General features: G+C 38.4%; 1 protein-coding gene across 3 annotated transcripts; it reads right to left on the bottom strand.

Moving 5' to 3' along the window:
* Positions 1–1,628: 1,628 nt before the first annotated feature.
* On the bottom strand, positions 1,629–22,552 carry RB195_009349 (uncharacterized protein; the record flags this gene model as incomplete). Of its 3 annotated transcripts, none has more annotated exons than XM_064189867.1 (13): positions 1,629–1,679; positions 3,479–3,560; positions 3,618–3,781; positions 4,748–4,922; positions 4,991–5,103; positions 5,661–5,734; positions 5,868–6,033; positions 6,440–6,568; positions 10,265–10,327; positions 10,576–10,685; positions 14,265–14,405; positions 14,479–14,560; positions 22,427–22,552. In XM_064189867.1, 13 exons carry the CDS (start codon positions 22,550–22,552, stop codon positions 1,629–1,631), a joined length of 1,476 nt encoding a protein of 491 aa, XP_064047450.1. The 3 variants fall into 3 exon arrangements, with proteins under 3 accessions (XP_064047450.1, XP_064047452.1, XP_064047451.1); XM_064189869.1 differs by lacking the exon at positions 22,427–22,552 and adding an exon at positions 16,891–16,893; XM_064189868.1 differs by lacking the exons at positions 1,629–1,679; positions 3,479–3,560; positions 3,618–3,781; ... (7 more) ...; positions 14,265–14,405; positions 14,479–14,560 and adding an exon at positions 21,912–22,080 and having other exon boundaries at positions 22,440–22,552.
* Positions 22,553–23,845: the final 1,293 nt, after the last annotated feature.

Raw genomic sequence — 23,845 nt, 5'->3', positions numbered from 1 at the left:
AGGTTTAGCGAATGCGAATGCGAACAATAACAAGCGGAGTTACTCATTTTTTTTAAAAATTGGTGTTTTCTTCTTTTTTTTCTTTCCAGGCAAGTCAGGTAGCGGTTTATCGACCCATTATTACCACCAATCGCTTATCGAAGAGCAACCGATTGACACATTCCTGGCGCATTTTCAAATCATAGACAATACAGATGCTGTGGGCCTCTCATTGGAACGCCACTGGCGCCTTCATAAAATTCAAAGTAGCATGTGAAAATTAGTAAGAGGCGCTTTTAGCCAAAAGTTACGTGCTTCACAGCTCACTTCTTTATTTTCGCTACGGATACTAAATATGAATACTCAGTATCAGTATTGGAATTTGAGATTCTTATTTTTTAAAATTGGATTAGAAGATTATTTTGCCAACCCTTTTTCTTTGTGGTAATTTTGAGAAATTTGATTAATAATCATGAAAACCGAATGCGAAAAAATACGTATAAACTACGGATTTTTTGCACTTTTTTCAAGTTATTTTTTCTGAGGATATTTCGACAAAAATGAACTGGATATGTTAACGAGGATTTGTACGTTATTGTGGAAGAAAAGGCCTCCCGATAGCAAAAGGACGTCTGGACGGAGGTGGTGAAGGAGAATCTAAGGAGACTTAGCGTTCACAGGCAGTTCATTCGAGACGTAAGGCCTTGTCGTTTATGGAATAGCCACGGATAAATAGATTCTATGCGAGTTCTACTTATACATCCAATAGGATGGACTCGGATATGTTCAAGGACGACACACTCCGGGAAAAATGCAGGCAGCCGCATTAGGCCGTAGCACCTGCCCGTCAATTAACATTATCGGTCCACTTCCAAGCTCCAGAAACGATTCGCTGTAGAAGCGTTCTCGGTTTTCACTGTATACACGCTAATTTCCTTCATATAAAGGCTTCCCCGTGTATAAAGCCGCCTGGTATCGACATTAAGTTGATTATGTGCAAATTAAATATTTTCCCATGGTTTTAATCGTCTTTTCCGATTTTATTGTAGTTCTCATGCGCATTTTTTTTCGTATTGTTTTTTTTTCGTATTGTTTATTTTTCGTAATGTTTCTCTGCACGAACTTGTACAAAGAGCATAACTTTTTCCGTGTGAGACCGGTCTTACGCACGGGAAATTAGGGCGTGTTTTATATCTGTTGAAAATGAATAATGAACTAATAATGTACTGTAATGTTTGAAAAATTTCCGATACTTGTTATAGGCCATTACCTAATCATTTCTTAGTGAATAAAAACGATACAAGAGCAAAATTTTCCTTTCGCTGGATATTTCTGGAAACTCTCCAAACCTTCTAAGGAAAATCACTTTTTCGTACTGTTTGCTTTCTGAGATTTCGTGCAACGATGCAACATTCTGGCAACAAATGTTTATCGATCGTTGTCAGAAAATTACCATGTAAATACGGAACGTAAGTGTAAGACAAAAGCGAAGCGAGGCAGCGAAGAAAAAAAAGCTTATATAAATCCGAGAAAATTGAGATTCGGGGGAGAACGGGGAAAAACGGCAACAGTTGAATGGATGGCAAAAATTTGCCACAACGGATAAATAAAGTCACGTGGACTACGAACACTACGACAAGGACGCTCGTTCAGTACTCATCACCTTCCTCTCCGTTGTCCTCAAGTGAGTCCACACCGACCTGAAAATATCCGAGATACGAGAAGTTGGCACATTTAAGATTCGTCTGTGAAAGAAATAGAAGGATTTAGACTTTGAGAGCGAAACGTTCATGAGATTTGACCTTGACGATTGAAAAAACTGTCCATACTACTGTAGTATGTGCTAGTTGCTAGTTACACGGAGTTTTTGTCAAGATCAAAACATACTCTTCTAATCTCTCTTACAAGTACGCATTTTTTGAACGTTATTATTATTATTCGTATTACATTCTTATATATTATTAATTTGTTACATCACTTGTATTTATTATTATTCACCTTTATAAATATTTATTTATTTATTTATTTGCATACACGAATGATGCTCCAAAAAACACATTTGTCTAAGTCAAAATATTTGAGAAAAAATCGGCAAACTTATTGTCCTTTTCCTGGAGGATACATCAAATATTTATTGTATTCTTATTTTAATCCTTCTTATATACTTTCTTTGATACTTATTTCTCTTACCACTTTTATTTCAAGGTGTTCCCACTGGAATTGGGATGTGAACAACAAAGCTAATTTTTATGGATTTAAAACGAAATTACTCAGACGATTATGTGTGAGTTTGGCCCGAAACTAACGGATTTTCCTACTTTTTCCCTTTTTTAGGGTAATTCCTACCCTCAACAAAACTGTGCAGTGGGATGTAAAAAAATCTGAAAAGTTCTTCTTAGATCCAGAATTCTGGAAATTTCTATTTCTGCTCTGGTTCTGAAAAATCCTTTTTTTTTTCTTCTTTCTTCTTTCCAGTACAGTCACCCAAGGGAGCAAAATTCAGTTCTAATAAATGTTCTATATTTGACTGACAAAAGACACACCCTTTATATAAATTATGTTGAGAAAAAAAAAGAAAAATAGACAACTTGGAAAAATTAGAAAATCTTTTAAATTTTTCTCTTCTAAGAAGACAAATCACAAAAATGAGATCTATTTTGCATCGCGACACCGTTTCTATACTATTACAAATTAGTATTATTATTAATTTTCCAATGGCATCATTTTAAGAGCGCTCCCTCGAGCTTCTCATATCGTGCCTTATAGGATTATCTGAGACGTTATCCGTGATAATTACGTTCATTTTGCGACGCAAATTATAGGAGGAAAATTTGTTAAGAGGGAATGAGGGCGGTTACAATCATATTTAATGTGCACTCACAAAATGGTGTTAAAATGCGATACGCGAGTGTAATAATCGCGATTAGCGCCTTCAACATATCCCATTCACTAAAAATTTAATGAAAAAATCACCAGTAAGATCAACTTTTAGCATAACGTTAGGAAAAATAGACCTAATAATTTCTGCGTAAGCGTAGAACGAGATAAAGATTGCAGCTAATTCCAGCGTTTTCAAACAAAAAAAACGTGAAAAACACGATCCTACCGAAACGTTGGCCTAATAAGGAGGGCATAAATTAGTTGATTGTAGACAGAGATAAAATCATGGAACTCAAAAAAAAATAGAACCCATCAATGTGGAATTGTGTTGATCTAAATATTGGCTCGAAGAGAAATAGGATGTGGAGGAATTTTCTTGCATCAAATCAGCCCAGTTAGAATTACGGACCTTCATTTCGAGCAGAAAAGCAAGGATAAACACCTCTCAATCATCCATAAATGATTACCTTTTAAACAGAAACAATTAATTATCCTATTTTTAATATTACATTTATGTGGGTTACATCATGCTATACTATGTTATATTTTAGGTTTATTATTCTTAGTTATATTTTTGTATTTTTTTATTGAAAAAATTCCTAATAAAGACACTATGCACCTCCTCATAGTCCTTCTCGAGTGCTGCCAAATCTTCACGTGCTTCTGAGAATTCTCCCTCTTCCATTCCCTCACCAACATACCTAAATTTCAAAATATTTCCATGGGATTTCCGTGAAAATTCTCCGAATTTTTCTTACCAATGTACGAATGCCCTTTTGGCATACATTAGATCGAATTTATGATCAAGTCGTGCCCATGCTTCGGCTATGGCCGTGGTGTTCGACAGCATGCACACGGCACGGGGCACCTTAGCCAAATCACCACCTGGCACCACCGTTGGTGGTTGATAATTTATTCCGACCTAAACGATAATGAATATTTATTACTTCTGCACTAGTTTCACTAATAAAGGGCACTTCAAAGGTCTGCTTCTATTTTCGAATTTTTGAAGACAAACTAATTTAAGGAGCACAGAAACTGAAGACAATGTGCACCTCCTCATAGTCCTTCTCGAGTGCTGCCAAATCTATATTCCATAAAAAAAGAAGCAATTATCACTATTAGTACCCCTCATGTACATATATCTTCATTTATTTGAAAAATTCTCACCAATAATTTCTGAAAAAAATTGTTTACTTGTTCATTTGAAAGGATTATTTATTGCCGATAATATCTAACATATTTATTTGTCTATACAAAACACAATTTCTCATCAGTGATATCCAATATATTTACATTTAGATCTTTCACATTTATAAATAAATTATAATTAAATAGTTAACTTTAAATTGATAATTAATTAATAATTATAAATATTTATGAATATTACATAATTTCATAACTATACATATTATATGTTTTGTGTTAATATTACTTAATTCCATGTCATGTATTCATATTTTTGTTTGTTTTGAAAAAGAGTTTTTATTGACAGTAATATTTGTCATAATTAGACCTGAGTACAAGCACTAGCACAGTCACTACAATCCTTCAATTACGTTAGGATTGATCACATCATCGATTGATCTTTGAAAAGATCGAACGAAACGAAGGAAAACATCACGGATTCTCTCCTACACAGCATCGGGGGTTTTTCCGTGAAGTTTCATGCTAGAGTCTCCTTCTGCCTTACCTTCCAAAAATTGCTTTACAGCAGCAATTCTGGTGGACTGTGGCTGAGGTCTATTTATGACTAATATAGATATGACATAAAATATTCCATAGCTTTCATAGAATACTCCATTCTCATTTCTCACCAAAAATCATAGATCACTTCCTGTTCGAAAATAAGAATAAACTTATCAAACACCGTGAATCTAGCGCTGACCTTGAATCCAGTCGGACACCAATCGACGAATTGAATTGAACGCTTAGTTTTGATGGTCGCAATTGCGGCGTTCACATCTTTCGGCACGACATCACCTCGGAAAAGTAAGCACACTGCCATGTACTTACCATGTCGTGGATCGCATTTCACCATTTGATTATGCGGCTCGAAGCACCTAGGAGAAAAAAGCGGGTATTTTTTTTTGTATTTTCCTGATTCAAGATCAGACAACGAAACGCTCACATGTTAGTAATTTCTGCAACAGAAAGCTGTTCATGATAAGCTTTTTCGGCCGAGATCACCGGCGAGAAAGTGGCAAGCGGGAAGTGGATGCGAGGATACGGTACAAGATTGGTCTGTAAATTTCTGTATATATAAGTCAAATGCACACCACAGCTCCACTATTTTTCTCTATTTTTTCTCACTATTTTTTCAGACACTATTTTTTTAGTCGAAGGTTGAAAAATTTTGAGAAAATCTCTAAGCAAATTAATTTACATTGGAACCCCCCCGTTCTTCTTTTTTTTTCTTTCTTCTTTTCCTTTATTTTTACAAGCTCAACTGATTTTCTTACCCCTTAATATCGTTGCTTTTACTCCGTTCCATGATCATCATCCATCTCTTGAAGCATTTCCTCATTAATTCACTGGCTAACTAATTTGTTTCGGATTTCCTACACCTATCCACTTATGCATCCACTCAATCAATTGCTATTCTGTTCATGTAACCATGTCTTCATTCACTAATCCACTCTTATATTCATTACCTCATCATATGGTTTAAAAACTGCACTGATTGAGTGAGAATTGTGCAGGAATGCAAAATCAATGTGAATTATTCATCTCGATCGTTCAAAACTCTTTTTTTCCTCAAAATTGTAAAAATCATCCTCATATTTGCAGTGAAGGATTACCTGGAACTCAGTCAAATCGACGTTAAGCGCACCATCGAAGCGAAGAGAAGCGGTTATGGAAGAAACGATTTGACCTATAAAAAATAACGAGAATGTAGATGAAAAATTGCAATTCCACCTAATTATTAGGATGATTCATTCAATACCCTATAGATACCGTGTAATTATCTTGAAAATAAGCCGGATTTCAATTTTTCGATCACCTACCGATAAGTCGATTCAGATTTGTGTAACTGGGTCGTTCAATATCCAAATTTCTTCTGCAGATGTCGTAGATGGCCTCATTGTCGACCATGAACGAGCAGTCCGAATGCTCCAAGGTGGTGTGCGTGGTTAGAATTGAATTGTACGGTTCAACGACTGCGGTTGACACCTAAGAAGAAATCATATTTGTTTTAAGCAAAAAAAAAACCGTGACCATAATTTGTATAATTCAAATTTTTAATAGATAGTTAATATGATATAATAATCGATTATTTCCATTGTTCATTGATAATTGATTATTTTAATAATTGATTTAATTGTTGATATAATAATAATTGATAGTTATCTACGAAGATATAGAGTTTTATGATTCAAATCACTTCTTTCTCTTTTTCTTTGTTTCTTCCCTCTTCTATACGGATATTATATTCGTATAGTTGTAGTTCGATCTCTTTTTTCCTCTATTTTTTTAAACATTTTTTTAGAGAGGATTTTAAATAATGCTCCTTTTCCGACCATGTTGATCTCATGTACTGAAAATATTGGATATATGATGAAAAATCGTTCGGAATGACCTGAGGAGCAGGATAAACCGAGAATTCGAGTTTCGCCTTCTTGCCGTAGTCCACAGAAAGTCTTTCCATCAACAGTGAAGTGAATCCTGAACCGGTACCGCCACCGAATGAGTGGAAGACAAGGAAACCCTGAAAAACACAACCTTATTGGTCAGATATCAATATCCCGCAGTCTTTGGAAATCAGGGCATATCTAGGGCAAACAAAACATTTTGGGGGTGGAAAAAATTAAGGATTACTTTATAACTGGAACCAATTAGTGAAACACATTTTATTAACATTCAAGCGATGTTCAAACAATTCGATTACCGAGTGCTTCGAATATTCGATCTACAACTAGCACAAAATGCAAAAGTTTTAAGCTCCAGTTATCTTATAAGTCATATGTTGTAGGCTGAGATATTCTTTTCTGCGAAACGGAACTGCAATTTCTTAAAAACCCCTTTAAAGTGGGCATTTTGAAGGACACTGTGCTCGTACATTTTGAGGTCAAATTCCCAGAAAACTCTGTGACTCAAAATTAAGTGAATATTTGAATGTGCATATCTATGTATTAGGTTGGTCTGAAGGTCTTGCACCAAAATTTATTTTTCTTTCTAGAATTTTAGTGGCCTTGAATTGCAATTTTTGGCAATTGAATACTATTGCACTCGTATTCAACTATGTCCTCAATGGACCAAAGTCAAACTCGATTCTTTGATGAACGGTGAATGTGTTTTTAATTTATTTCTTTGAGCTGTAGCTAAGATTGATTTTCTCAGGGAACATGAGTTGTTGACGAGCATTGTTAGCTAACATACCGATAAACAGCCTTGCAATTTAAGAAAAGAGTTCGGCGAGATTTTTGAGGTTGTGATTTACCCCGGTGGAGTGCCCTGCATAAGGTCTGCACTCGTCATGATGAAAATTCACTCGGGAATTTTTGGAAACATCAGTTCCTAAGTACTAGAACCACTAAGTTCCAGCCAACTTTTCCAGAACACCTCCGACGAAATGACTCACACAGCCCCTGGGTGACTGAGGGAAATTTCCGCCAACTCTATCTTCAGGAACGTTGTCAAGAGGTTAGGGAAAAAAGTGGTTCTAGTAGTTCTAATGACTTCTTTTTATGGGGAAACACGTCTCTAGAATGTGTTCTTAAAACGTTATAGAGACCTTACATACGCAAAGTTTCTGATTTATCACTTTCCTTGATTTTCGGGGTACGGAGAAGAGAAAGAGAGAGAATCAAGGGTTTTCACTGTGATACTTGTGCACTACTACCCGGAATCTACCTACTGGGACTACCAGGAGAAAAAAAAAACTGAACTTCATCTTCAAAAATCTTCACGAACGTTATCTTTAAGTATGAGTAGTTCAAATTATTCACTTTTTGTGAGCAGAACGTCAAAGATAACTGGTAGGCCTTGCATCTCAAATGTTTCGTCGAACGAACGCGATTAAACGATTAAAAATAATACTGAAATATGATAGAATTTTGTTTGTTTGCTTGTTTGCGAAAAGATATGATCTATTAATCTGATTGATATGATCTATTGATCTTTGATTCGGATAGTCAGCTTCGGAAATTGAGAAATTCGTCTCAGCAAAAAGTCAAGGGCGGTTAATAGTTAATAAGCTTTGTCATAGCTCACATATGTCAAGGATCATTACGATATATCCGCCAAAAAAACGTCCACACAACAGAATTTTCATTAAAAAAAATAATGCAACCAGCTTTTTTTTCAATATGTAGAGTATTCGAAAAAAAAATTCGCAGCAGGCAAAATGAACTTTTTTCATGTTCGTGTACACTTCCGACACTTCGTGACCGATTAACTAGATAAATAAACATATTTTAGAGAAAAATAGAAAAATTTTAGAGAAAAATTTCTGAATGCACCAATGAATTGACCATTCTCTCGTTTGAAAAGAACTCTGAACGAATTGTCCGCTTTTTTTTTCTTATTTTCCTTCCTTTTCTTTTTTGCGACGTTTTTGCTGACGTTTCAAACAAGTGGGCATCACAATACGCAGATGTTGCTAACATGAACACATGTCGTCTCACGATCCATCCATTAACATAGAGAATTCCCCAAGGTTATCCCAATTTCAGTCTTCGTATCCGTGTGACTTACATTGTCCATCTAATACGGAAGGAATAGTTACGTTTCTACATTATAGGAACCACTTGGTTCCATAATTTATTTTTATTCTATGACGTCAAACGACTGACGGACTTTTTCCCATCAGTTTAACTTTTTTCGGTTTTTTTTTAAAATTAAACCAAAACTAAGTGAACTATTCTTCTATTTTATGGGTTATGCTTATGCGTTTATGTTGTTTCATGGTTTTTTTTTGAGTTTCTATGGGGTTTTTTCTATGGATCAGAAACCTTCAGAACTCCTGCGCACCCCTTTGCGGATTTTTCTGTGCTTCTCCAGTGAGTATTCTTCAGTCGTGAACTCGCACGAACCCATTAACCTTGCCATATTTCATCCGAAGTGGAAGTCGTAATGGTGGTCAGAAAAAGTGAAGTGGGCAAATCCAATATGACTACATCTTTATGGATGAGGGATATGTACTGCGTATAACATTTCAGATAAGCGTTAGTTAGCGTACGGTACAGTAATCATTAGTACTGTACCACGGTCAGGTACGGTAATTTATACTTAGCTTTTGGTCGATAATCATTTAATGTTTGATCATGCACTAAATAGAATGAAGTCTTTTTTCTGATTTCCTCCTCTGAGTTCTTACGACGTTTCTCAGTACAAAATTCAGTACTACTTTCTCCCATCAACTGTACACATACAGTATGCACATACCGTATCCCAGGTGGTCCTCAAGCTTTCCTAGAGCATACATAGTTCCACGGTGCTTACAAGCGTTCCGGATTAAAACATGCCCCGATGCAGCGCTATCCTTTTCCCCCTCCACCCTCAATCCAGAAAACTCATCCAATTCCACACTCAGCATCTATTCCAAACGAGAAAAACCGCGAGTTTTTCTATGCGTTTCTAGGTTAAGTACTTTTTTTTGGCGATTCCCGCAGAAACGCAAAATCTAATAAGGATTCAGGCGTGTGTCCCGTGTCTGAGCGTCACATATGTTCGTACACGAAAAAGACGCCACGGTCGGTTCCTACAGTGATTGAAAAAGAAATGAGTTTGGCGCCACCATAAATCTGGGCGCGTCTCAGTGGAGCAACAAAAACAGGGTATTAGAGAGTAGTTTGGCCAACGCGTAGGCTTTTTTTGGCGGCGCGCGCGACTTTTCCGGACTCTGCTCTCCATAAACTCCAAACTATGAGACGATTTTTTTGTAACGATACGATTTTCGTCTATCTGTAAGCTGAGATTCTATTATCTATTCTATTATTTATTTTCTGATTACTATTGATTATTTTATTTTAATTTCATTTCTGGTAACGATACGATTTATCTGTAATGTAGGACTGTGTAGATGTACGGAAACATTAAACATTTGTCTTCACATTATTTGAATATCTGTTTATAATGCTCTGACTCAAATAAATGTGCTTTTTTTTCTTTTTTTTTGTGCGCCATTAGTGCACATGAATAACTAGACAAATGAAAATAAATGAAGGAGTATCCCTGAATCCGAAATCCCGAGACATTCCTTCCCTTCGTTCTTTTTTAAAATCGAAATTCAAGGGCAAAAACTTAGAACAAAGAACTTAGCGCTGCAAAGGATCGGATCCCTTGGAAGTTGCAGAGAAGAAGATCCAATAAAATCAAATAAATCTTCATGGTTATCCAGGGGAAACAAAGATCCAACCTAGGGATTCCCCGGATTGCAGTCTTAGACTATGTAGATAATTACCTGAAGTCCGGTGCAGTTGTCAGCGAGACGGCGGATGCGATCCAGGGTGAGGTCGATGATTTCCTGAAAAAATAACAAGTGCTAAACGTAGAATAAACATTAAGTTTTATTTAGACGAATGTCTCAAGGCATCCTACGCCAGAAGAATTCTCAAATGGACACCGTAACCTAAGTTTTTAGATCAAAACACTTTTTTTTTGTTTTTTTTTTCAAAGAGATAACCTAAATTAGCACTTCGCGAATGGCAGTGAAGGAAATCCGATGGTAAGTACAAAATCCGTACGAAATACTTCCAAAAAATATTCACCAACCTTTCCGATGGTGTAATGGCCACGAGCATAATTATTAGCAGCATCTTCCTTGCCAGTAATAAGTTGTTCAGGATGAAACAGTGATCGGTAGGTTCCGGTACGGATCTCATCTAAATACGGTAGGATCGGATTGATGGCTACAATTCTTCCAGCGACTTCCAGAATTTGCTCATCGCGGCCGTTGCTGCGCCGATGCTTTCGAAACGACCTTCTCTCTGTCTATTGGTTTCGGGTTTTTCTCCTTGGTCGCCTTTTGCTCGAATTGCAACTGCGGCTTGCGGCGTCCATTCCACACAAATCGATGGAATGGCATTAGATGAGGTCCGCGCGACTGGGACGAACGACGAAAAAGGTCAAAATACTATTTGTCTAGCCGTTTTGGTGTTTTCGTTGAGTGTTTGGCGTGAATTTGAAAATTGGGAGGATTACGGAGCCTGGCGCCAGTCAACCCTTTTTGGATGTGTCGTCCACTTCAGCTCAGAATCCTAGAGGTTTATAAATCCACATGCGGCCAATCCAATGACATACAGGTGGTAAACTATGCCTCAAATCAATGTTCTTGTCCTCTCAGAGATGTACCGTATCGAACACCAATACATATTGTACTTAATACATATTTTATATATTTATTATTTACTACATCTATTCACTATTCACTAATTTATTTGTTGGTATTTTGTATATATTTCCCACAAACAACGCTCGAATGCAGGAGAAAGGATCAAATGCTCTTCTGAGCCGGTGTTTTTATCCTCCCAGAAAGATCCGCTACCAACTCCCTGGAACTGGATCCCCAAAGGAAGCAATAACTGGAAAGACTCTGGGCGGTTTCGGACTATTAACTTCACAGACGTACTGTTGACATTTTACCACTACGCTACGTCATGTAGTTTAGAATTATACTACAAGTTGTTCCTTTTTTCCACTCCTATCGACTGCCGTATTTCCAACGCTAACCCTGGATTAGGCGGAGTTTTTCCCATTAAATTAAACGCATTGCAGACGGTGCAATTCGACTCGCGACTGCTGCATCCCAACGCTGTGTTCGAATAATTGAATTCTCTTACATAACCAAATGGAATAATGAGGGTAACGCGTTCCAAAAAGCGCACTCTGCAAACGATGACAGCGGAGAGGGCAGACATTCGGTGGAGGAGGAAAAAACACCACCGCCGAATTCACGAAGATCCACGGAATCACCATCATTATCCTAAACAATGCATGGCACTTTCTTTCCGGCTTCGCCATCAGATATGAATAGAGCTCGACTACCACCAACAATGTATTCCCGAGCAACGTTTCACTTGCATTTCTAATTGCTGGAGATGAATACCGTGTGACATTCTCGATCATCCAGCATTTCTTATTTTCCAGGCAAGACCAAGATCCTGCTAACCGAAAGAAACATCTACTCTCTCACCTATTCATACGTGAAATCTGAAAAAAAGCTCAAAAATAAATTTCAAATAAGTTTAACTTCAAAGTAAACAGAATTTTGCTCAATAATTAAATTACATATCTAGCACAGTATACCTCAGTGATGTGTCCCATCGATTTACACCCTTGTCGATGAAAAATACCGAAAAAAAATAAAAATAGATTGTAAATGCGCATAAAACTAAATTACACACTATATATCGAAAATGTTACTGCAAGAAAATATATTTCTACTTTTAGTACCATTGATGTTATTACATCGACAGCAGAATGGGACCCAAAATAGAGACTTCTTCCTTTTTCTGGAATCCGGAAACGACGATTGGACAGCTAATGGTTACTGCAATAGTGCAAGCGCGCAGGGAATCAAAATGGCATCATTTCAGATGGAGCTCCTTCAAAGATTTTTCATGCTACAATTTCTGGAGAACGTGGAAAGGATTTTCCAGAAACATCTTTTCTTCTTCTCTCTCTACCACTTTAGAATATTCTACATTAAATCAAGTTATTTTGCACATTCCTCTTCAATAGTTCAAGATTCTTGGAAGTCCGTAAATGCAGAAAAGCGAACAAGTTTTGCACTTTCGAGTAGAATGCAATTCTTCGTGCGAATCGAAAGTAGGCAGAATAAGAAAAAAAAACAAACAACGCAGGAATGCCATTTAAAGAATTTGAAGTTTAAAAAATTGCGGAATACAATTCATTTTTAAGAGAGTTCTACACACCGTCCTACGAGAAATGATCCCTGTGAAAATTAAAATTCGGGAAAATAGGCATCTGCTAAAAAGGTCTAGTCCCTACCACCTTCTTTTGTTTCAAAAACCCCATCGAAGATTCAGAACGCTGAAAATTGCCCCAAGATGAAGACTAATCGGAAATTTCGAGATCATCTCAATTTAGCCGCTCTAAGCGAATGCAATCAACGCTAAGTGCTAATTCGGATAGTGTGTGTGCTCATCGTAGGAACAATCCGTAACAATATGTAATCCAGACATTACAGACATTACAATTAGGATGGTGATTCTCTTAGAAAATTTCAGTTGTAATACTCTGCTCAAACAATTAGCAATCAAGAAATTTTCAAAAATCATCCGAAGTATCGTAGGATGTAGATAATTATGGAGATATTTACGAGAGTTTATTCGTTTTCGTAAGTTGCGACCGTGTCGATGGGTGAGATACCATTAGTCACATTCACTCTATTTACTTCACTAGTTACATTCAAATCCTGGACGGTTTTTGTAAACTTCCCTTCAATTTCAACTTCAAATTTTTTATCCAAGGCGGCATCTGGATTTCAGACGCGAAGACGCACACTTTAAAAGTGATGATCCCTGCGTTCTCTTGGGAGGAATTTTTTTTAAAGAATGACTCCGAACCTTTTAGAGGCCTAAGATCTCTTATTTAAGTTTCATGAAAATGGCTTCTGTTTAGAAAAAAAGGAACAAATTGATCTAAATGTAAATTGATGTAAAAGATGCCTGATTTTTCCCAAAAGAACTATTCATTTTTATTTTTAAAGAGAAATTTGCTGGACATCGATTCTTTTGAGGAACGAGTATCACCTCTGTCACAGAAAATATTTTAGTCGTTAGAATTATTTGGTATATGCACTTTTAAGACTTATCTTTCATGGAAGCTACCGTAATCCTTGCCGCTGTTTCTATGCAACTCGACTACAATAGAAGCACACAATTCCGCAGAGAGCTTTCGAGATTAGCCAGCTTTTGGCAGTTAGGTGTAAACACACTCGTTATAATAGGTCTGCGGCGCCCGTTTACTCGTAACGGCGCCTTGGACACGGTCAAATGCCGGAAACTGCATCAGAAGGGCAGCCGGCGAAATACGGTGAAATCGGAAACGACGAGGTGCTGCACTTGTGCCGGTTGCGCGCTCGTTCCCTCGATTTCTCGCGGAGGAAAACCCGAGAGCCATTCGATCTCAGATGCTCAGAGGATCCATGCATTCTAACCACATGTTCCTCATACGGGAATCACTCCAAAGGGATCCCCGCCATCCTAGTGGTTTTATTAAGAGGATCCGCTATTGTTTTGTCTCGGGTATCGATCTCAACGCTATACCATCTGTCGGAGCCGTGGGACATGACGCTAATTGGCAATAGAGCATGACTAGAGACAGTGGCGCCGCTGGAGGGACGGCGGGGAGGGCGAGCAGTGCACGACGCATCGAGTTAATCTTCTCGACATGGCCGACACTCGTTGAAGCGCTTACGAAATCCAGATGAGACTGACCGATGACCGTCGGCTCCAGGTCGATCATCACCGCTCGCGGCACGTGTCGACCGCTTCCGGTTTCGGAGAAGAACGTCGAGAACGAGTCATCACATCCGCCAAGCGATTTATCAGATGGCATCTGGCCGTCCGGTTGGATTCCTAAAAAGAAAAATTGTGAACATATCGTGGATGAATGGAAGTGCTTGTGAAAGCAGTTTTTCCATGTACATACCATGTTCCAGGCAATACAACTCCCAGCATGCATTTCCAATCTGAACGCCGGCCTGTCCAATATGAATCGAGATCACCTCACGCTGTAAAAACAAACCGTTTATTTATTCCTGTCCCCGCAAATCCAGGTTAATCCAAGTGGAGTAAAGCGTGTGCGAATGCTCATTGCTGCGAATGTTAATGCGTAATAGCGGACACAGGCATGCACCTTGTTCGACACCTGCTGGGTCGAATTTATGGAAGACAGAAGCACCCAGCGGGCCCCATAAATGCTCGGCCACCAACCGCCACCACCCTAAGAAAGAGCGGCTAGCGCGCATATCGAGCGCGGAGCACCCCATTTTCCAGCAATTAGCCCTTCATCGACGGTTTTTGGATGGACCGAGCGTTTTCTCAGGGATTTACACGTGAATTTTACTCTAAGAACGGTGAATTTTCCTGGAAATGTTTCAAAATGCTTTTCAAGCAAATTTCTGGCCAAATCTTTTTTGACCTTACTGTTCTAGTTTTGGAAATAAGATTACATGAATAGCCAAGTAGGATTCCAAACGGGAAGATGAAAGAATTGTAGAATCAGGCAAAAAGATCCACTGATGAGGATCTTATGGAGAAAGACAGGCGACAGTAACTTTATAAGGGTTGAAGGAAGTTCTAAAAGTACGGTGCTGGAGAATTTTCCTGGAAAAATAGTCGGTTAAGGATATTAGTGCAGGAAAACGGGCCCACCAAAGAGTTGGAGTAGAAATCTAGTTTGTGCAGAGTTCTACTGCGAAGAAGTGCAAAAATAGTAACTATAGGCCCACCAATTTTTTGGAAAAAAAGACGAATACCAAGTGGAATTCAATGGAAATTTTCAGGAAGTCTGACGATTTAAATAACCTGGGAATTTTCTACTCGATTTAAAAATACACCTAGTAAATAATTATTTCCAAAAACGGAACATTCGAGCATTCGCTAAGGAAAATCGGGATTTCGAATTTCACGAGATTATTTTTGTTCATAACTTCATTCGGTTCATTCGGTTATAAGATGAAAAAGCAAGAAAAGAAAACGAAAAAAAGTGAAAGTTCTCGCGAAGAGAAACGAAACATATCTCCCAAAATTTCAGGAAATTCACAAATTTTGTGGTTATTTTTCTTACTTTTTTTAAACACTGAAGACAAGGTTATTTGAGCACTTCTCAAACAGCTGCGTACTACAATCCTACCATAGTGAAGTTCTCATAGTTTGGGACCTTAGATCCGAAAAAAAATCAGAAAAATTGGTACGAGTGAGATATGGCTAAGTACATTGTCCTCAAAAAGACTTCAGTCTCCTAGGGGATTTCCGTTATAGTGGATGCTCTTAGATTTTGCTAGATAGCGCTCGTTTTTCATCAACTCTTGTCATATTCCTGCAAAATTTGTCACAAACACAAAGAAAGGCGCAAGCGCATTTATCAACCGAACAATTCGTAACCGAGCTCAGTTCTTCAGGAAAAATGTCAAATATTGCCTATCGAAATAAATAGTGTTCCTGGAGATGATAATAGAAACGTTGATGGTGTAATTGGCAGCAATTTGTCGGAGTAGAAGTGATTGGCTGGGAATAATCTCATGTGTATTTCTCGGATGATCGGACAGAGGAGGCGAAATGGGTGAAATTTACTCAAAACCTGTTCGCAGTGTTTTTTTTCTGAGCGAACAGTGCTTTTAGTGGCCTTGAGTAGGGGTTTCGAAATAGGAGGGAAAATTCAAAATTTCAGACGACAAAGGAATATTTCTGTGCTTTCGAAGTTTTTTTTCTTTAAAAAAAAGACATCACAAAGAGTTTATCTTCAGTAGTAGAGGCAAAAGTGAATTTGACGATCCATGCGAATACAACATCCAGATTGAATTATAAGACGAAAAACAATTACAGCGAGAAGATTAAATTTTCACTGAGGCTATTTCGTTCTGACAGGATGATACATTAAGAACTCGCGAGAAAGGCGTTTTTCCAGAAAGAGCTCCAGCGCAAAGAGAGATTCTTCAAATTTTAGAAATGAGCCTTTCGATGTAGGCTTCAAAAGGGAGATTTTGGATGATCTTCGGATTTCTAATTATTCTTCATAAATACAAACGTTTCCATTTATGGTGCTGCAAAGAAATCTTCAGCGCAAAATCGCAGTCAACATATCAACTCACGTATTTTTACATCTACCGCACTAGCATGGAAATATTTTGAGGAGTGGGGGACGACCCTCTACAAAAAATCTGGTCCAATCAGCCTTTCCCAGCGATCATTTCCGTGAGTATAAACCATCATTTTGGCGCGAATGTAAAATTTTTGAATTTCACTACGCCAGGAAATAGCTCTAAAGGGTGTTTATACTTCTAAGTCGAGAATGACAGGGCTAGGCAGCAGACGAAATATCCTCAAAAATATCACTCACCATGTTTCAACTCGCAGATGGCTGGCTTTGCTCGTTCACGCAGAGGGTCAATGTCTTCCGTTCGGAGGCCGGCGCGCTCGCACACACACGCACACACAGAATCCCGAGAGGGAACTCAGCACCGCTACGTCTCTGACCGCATCGCTTGGCACCGCCCGCTCTCGCCACTCTGCACTCTGCCGCCACGCCCACCGCATGTTTCTAGCATCCACCACACGGGGGCCCCCCTAGGGCAAACAGTATCGGATTACCAACTACCGTACATTTCTAATGGATATCGAGTTAGTCGGTTTATAGCCGGGCGTGGCGGGCGGTCGGCTGCTGTCGTTTGTGGTTGTCGAGCTGTGAGCTACTTTTGATCTACGTACTATCTAAGTGATCCGCAAAGGAGTCGACTACAACCGGGAACCTCCAGGAACGCAGGTAAGCCTAGAATGTCCCGAAATTAGTCATTTTACGCGAGAGCGCTGCGGTCACCCCTTCATGTTCGTACCGTCATGCCCAGCGAGTCCGCTGATAACTCGTCGATCTGTCGGACTTCAACTCAACGAATACCTAAGACTGCGATATTCGTTGTTTTTGAAGCCTGGCCGAGCTCGAGCCGCCGGCCACGCCCTCACTTCCGACACTTCCTCACCATCGTTAGGACCAATTCACCTGGTCGTATAGTTCATCGACGTATTTTGAATTGAGTCCAAGAATAGGCACTATACTAGTGCAGAATGATCTTTCTCTCCCTCCCGAAAAGGCCTACATGAACTCGTGAATTAATGATTGCACTGCGCAAACACTCATTAAAGGAAACGTGATCCGAACGCACAATCGACCATCAGACGTCTTTCAAGAGCATGGAAGAGCAACAGTAGAGGCACCGGCAGATGCACAGCTGTCGCTTCTCTAGGATAAGAGGCAATCGTGTCGGTGATAATCCATATGCTAATCCTTTTAAAGGACATTTATCCAGGCAACAAAGCCTAGGATAACAAAGGGACATTTTTGAATGCTAATGTTTATTTATTTTCTTGATTTCACAAATCTTAAGCTGTGCAATTTAATGCAGAAAGAAAACTTATGACAGTATACCTAGTCAACATGGAGAATAGATCCAGAATTTATCTGTTGAGAATGTATGGATGATGTCATAACGCTTACGCTACGTATCTCATTCCCTAGAACAAGCACGGAAACTGTTGCTGAGAGTATTCCTTCTATCCGTTGAAGACCAACGACGATCACAGTTTTTGACACCAACGTGAAAACTTCTCGTTTACTCTAATACGTCCCATATGGAAAGATGACGCACGCAAGTTCAGAGAATAGTGAGGAATTTTTGTCGAACGAGTCACTGAACGAGAAGAGGTCAAAAACATGGGAAATTCCCGTTTATTTTCACATTTTACCTTACGTGGAGTTACTACGAGGGTTCTCCTCAAGAAAATCACTAACTTCTCATGACAACACAAGACATTGGGTCCCCATTGATATTGCACCTAAATTAACTTCTAAATCACCCAGATTTCGATCAGCATTTCTTAATTTTTTAATTTACGATCTCTTTTTAAAGGGATTTTGGGGTATTTAAGTACAGAATATTTAAGTCAATATATTTAAGTATTAATATATTCAAATATCCTCAACTTAAATATAATTAATTTAGTAATTGCATATCTATTCTATCTCGACGATTTCGATCACTAACTAGAAGAATTTAGTTATTGATTGCTGAAATATTACCGAATATGTAGATGCTCATAGAACAAGTCAAGTTATACTTGGATACTTACTTACTTAGATACTCACGTGACCCCTCATATCGTCTTTCATCAAGTTATACCGTCAGAAATGTGCTTTCAGAGAGTTGGAGGATTTTAAAGGCATCACTCCACGAATCTGAGGTGGTACGGATTTTAGGTGGAGTATTCGTATACAGCATAGTAGATTCTGGGGAGGAGAGTGATTCCGTCCACTTCTTCCTAACTGCCATAAAAAAAAGATACGGGGCTTCGAGCATTCCGGCGCGCTATTTTCTACACCGAGTTCGACTGGAGCGCGCCAGCCTTGTGCTTGCGCCGCATCTTCCGGGCCGTTTTTTTACGGCAATTAGAGAAGAAATGGACGGAATCATCCCCTCTCCATAATCTACTATCACTTATAAGAATACTCCACCTGAAATCCGTACCACCTCAGATTCATGGGGTGATGCCTTTAAAAGAACGGATATGGCCATCTCCATTGTCATCGCTCTCAGTTTTTTTTTTTTCGGTTCGCTCGGTTCTTTCCTCTCATTCCAGTCGTTTTTTCTTCCTCATTAGGCACTCTCCTAAGAACAAAAAAAGTAGGCGTGTATGACTTGGATACTCTACAGGTTAGAGAGTCTGCAAAGGAAATAAACTAGAAAAATTTCATGGCTTAAAGAACATATATATAAATTTGGATATAATCCTGTTATTCTTTCCAAAAATTGTTATCCATGAAAATAAAAGTAATGAGACGTTGAATGTATTGGGACGTTTATTCGCCTAAAAAAAAGGAATTTGACAAAAATTCTGATGAATTTTCGGTTTTTAGGGCTTTTTGTCTTTCTTTATATTTGATCACTTTGTTTTACAATATACCGCAAAAGTTAGTATAGTCCTCAATTGAAGGGGGAACGTTCCATTGTTTTCCTTAAGATCGTGTTTTCCAAAAAGTAACGTGTATTTCTATGGACACCATTCCTCCGCAGAAAATCCACATTTTTCCCAGATCAATAGCTTTCCGGAGTTTTTAACCATACCAATACACTGCATCAAATTTTCCTTTGCTCAAATAAATGCTTGAGAGCCAGAAACGAGCATGTATATCAGATTACCAAAGTGAGTGTAGCACGAGAAAATGTAGGAAAAACTTGAGCACTTTGTTTCGTCGTTGTGGAGCCGGCATCAAGATTTACTTATGTGCTAAGAAAAATTTCCTGCAACAACGTGAAAATCTAATATCGCAAAAATCCCAACTCTTCCTATTTAGCTTTGAAAGAAAACGATTGGAAGGAAATCTTCCGACATTCGGTGACCTTTTCAGATTTTATAATGTCCTTGAACTTTGCGGCCGGTTTCGTTTCTTTTTCCATGAATAGTTATTCTTGCAGAGAATCGTTGTTCCAATTTCGAAACCACACGGGCGAACAAAGAAATTCATAGGACGGTTTGTCGAGGACACTACCATCTGTTTTATTTACAAGCTTGGATAAATTACATAAATGACGTACAAAATTACATAAACGACACTTTTGTTCGGCCGCATGCAGGTGTTTTTTATCTTAGCAGACGAGTATTTTAAGAATTTTTCGACTCTAGAAAAGCGAAAAGTATGGTTTACGTTGGACGGATTCGAACCATTGACCGCTCAGACGTGGGTGGTGACCTCTTACCATTACGCTATGCTCGCAAAATATATATATATATATATACTACATATAATGAATTAGTACTCTAGAACATTTTATTCCGTTTTAGTGTGATAAAATGTCACGCCTATGTTATGGAAAACGTTTCTTCCATTGTGCATAGGTGATTCATAAGCTGAATCAATGGCATTTACTTCAAACCTTCTAGAAATGCGTTACGCTATTCTCAACGGCTCTACGGTTTTAACAGCTTCAATTTTCTTAAAACAGCATTTAAATAGTCTAAATCCGCTAAATTAAAAAAAGTAAGAATTATAGGCGCTGAAATCAGCTGTAAACCGCCGAAAGATCTTCACTTCTGAAGATTTTAGGCATCGAAAAGCCTTAAGAATTCCAAAGAAGATTCCATAGGTGAAAAATTGGAAATTATTCATAGATAACTCGAGGATGGGGCTGCACCAGTAGAAAATATGAACGAAATGCCAGGATAATATAATGCTGATCAAGTTTCTTCGACAGAAAAGGTAAAGAAGAACGCAGGTTTTGAAACAGCAAGAGATTTTCGCTTCATGAATTAAATTGAAATAAATATTAAATTAAGGCATAAAGATCGTATTGATGTGATATCTTTTGAATATTTCCAACTAGAAACGCGCTTAAGAAATCCGGGTTCCATGTTTGACGAATTCAATCCGCGTAACCATGGAAGTCGCCTCGATTTAGTCGGGCAGCCAATTAAACGAAAAACAGCTCTCATACGGTCTAATAAATCCAACAGAAAAACGAATCACACACATTTCCTAAAGGCAGCTTTCCTGAAAATTTCCAGCGTTGGGAAAACATTAGTATGTATAGTTCAGGACATAATCTCTATGACTGAGCGGAGAAAACGTGAATTATAATCACAAATCCAAACACTAGGGAATTCTTGAAGGGAATTTCAGTTCACCCAACGAGATAACTCTTTGCACCAAAAGCACCCTAATAAAATAAAACAGTGTGAAGTGAGCTTCACCACTCGTACGCGCGTACAGAGTTGCGGCAGCCAGGAATTTCAGGAAGGAATATTCTAGTCCTATAATGCAGTTTCATTTCGTCAATCCTACGTGTGTAATGAGTTGCCTCGTCAGGTGAACTGATTCGCATGTTGCTTATCGGTTACAGTTATCTGGGTCATGTGTTCCTGTTTTCGCTTTTTCATTCTTGAAGTCTAAAGGAAGGACACAGCATTGAAAATACTAGCTGAAGTGAAAAGATCTGAGCGTTTTTTCGCTTTAATTATTAACTGTATTAACACTATCAACATTATCAACATTAACATTAACTAGCATTACTATTAACGTAGTTAGGAGTAACCGACTTGGATCAACTACGTGCCATTTTGTTCGATAACTTTCGCCCATTTTGATGACAATTTCATAACTCCGCGATTGAAAACGTCCTCATCCTCATTGGCAAAAAACGTGACCAGCTCATTTTCACAAGTCTATCTTGAGACCAATCTTGTACCATCAACAAAATTTTGCAAATGCTTGAAAAGGTGATGGTCACCTGGTGCCAGGTTTGGGCTATACGCCGGGTGTGGTAAAACCGCCCATCCAAGCTCTCAGAGCTTCTGACGCATCGTTAAAGATTCTTACGGGCCGGCGTTATCTTGATGGAACCCAGCAAGTTTCCTATGGAGCAATTCTGGCCACTTCTGGTTGATCGCCTGCTTCAATCCAGACAGTTCTTGACAGTGGAGGTCCGAATTGAGTGTTTCCTTCGATGGAAGGAGCTCATAGGAGATGATTTCCTTCCAATCCCTTCAAACACACACGCACCAAATCTTCTTGGCTGCTACTCTGGTGAGCGTTTGGCTCGGGTCACCAGAGTAGACCACGATCATTGAACCACGATCTTTTTTCGCTTTTTTTTCTCGTATGTGACACATTTTTCATCGCAAACTACCATTCGCTTCAAAAATGGGTCGATTTCGTTGAACAAAGTTCGGCAGAGAATCGCAGGCATCAATTCGACCCAAAGCGTCCTTTGCGTCAATTCGTGACGCAAACATATAGCGATCTTCTTCTTGAGAACAGCCTTATGCAAATGGTTTCATACGATTTTCTGGGTAGTCTTCAGCTCTTGGGAAATAGAATACGTGCTCACATGGCGGTCCAACCTGGCAAATTCCATGATTTTATCGACATTTTCGACAGTCGGCCTAGCAGAGCGTGCCTCATCTTCGGCATCTTTATTACCGGAATCGTTGAAACCACCGCTTTGCGGTTGCATTCGATACTGTATTAGTTCTATAAACAGCACAAAATTTTTTGTTGGCTTGCTCTCCCATTTCACCTTTTTCGTAGCGGCATTGAAGAATGTATCGAATCTTCTTTTTTTAACTTTTGTTTTGGAACGCTACAACATACAACTGGTTCCATCAAACGAAAGACTCATGAGGAACTTTTTTTTGAAGTAATGTAATGTTGAAATCTTCGTATGACCCGATGTGATTATTACATCTACAGATATAGTTATGGCTCACTAAAGACATCTAGTGAAAACGCTTAAAATTTATTTATTTATTTATTGAACGACATCACAATGTTCCTATGTGTCGTTGTATGTTTCGTCTCCATCTACTCACATCAGCAGTGGTGGTTCGCATTCATGTTTCTCCAAACTCCGACACGAACGAAAAGAAGATTTTACCTTCACCTAATACATGTGGACGATATTTATTATTTACTTGATAGTCTTTAACGTGAGCCCCAAAGCTCCCGTCTACTCAACGAGACAACTCTTTACACCCAGGGGATTAAGGAAATGAAACTGCGTGAGGTGAACTTCACCACTCGTATGAGTGAACAAATTCTCTTGTCTTGAAGCATTTCACTACAAAATACCATTGAATAGAGGGAGTATCCTGCGCATAGGCAGCTCTCTGATGAAATATTCTCCTTTTCAAGAATTAAGGGTATTTTTGTGTACTTTCGTCTACTAAAATCTAGACGAAAAGACGAACGAAATTTTTTTTTATGACATTCGACACCACCAAAAAACACGCTCAACTGTTGCACTCAGTTATGAACTCCACAAAATTCCGGATAGAATTACTCTAGAAACATATAAGTATACATAAATATAAAATAAAAGCGTTACTCTGTTTCGATTACAAATAATAAATCAATTACAATGCTTTCGCTACAAAAAGGCAACCACCACTACCACTTCATAATCTGCATGATAAAGGTAGTGTGTAAGTTTCTAAGCGAATTCATTCACATTTTTTTCACTTCTTTTTTCCTTTTATTTGGATTGGGTGATCCAGGCGTAAAAACTGCGAAAGCAAACACTATTCAACAAATGTGCAGTTATTATTGACCTGCAGTGCGTGTGATTAGATTTACAACTTCAAGCTCTAGCACTGTTTTCGTTTTATACTGTTATATCATTTAAACAATTATCTTTTGTACTCTCGCTGGATTAGTAGGTAAATGAATTGATGAATAATAAAGATAAAGACGAATATGGAAATATAGATAAACGAAGGATGTGGATGGATGAAAAGCGGATAAATCGCTG

The sequence above is a fragment of the Necator americanus genome, chromosome III, assembly GCF_031761385.1.
Source record: "Necator americanus strain Aroian chromosome III, whole genome shotgun sequence".
NCBI lineage: Eukaryota > Metazoa > Nematoda > Chromadorea > Rhabditida > Ancylostomatidae > Necator > Necator americanus.
Note: the sequence above shows the minus strand (reverse complement) of the source record. Positions and strands in the feature narration are given on the sequence as shown.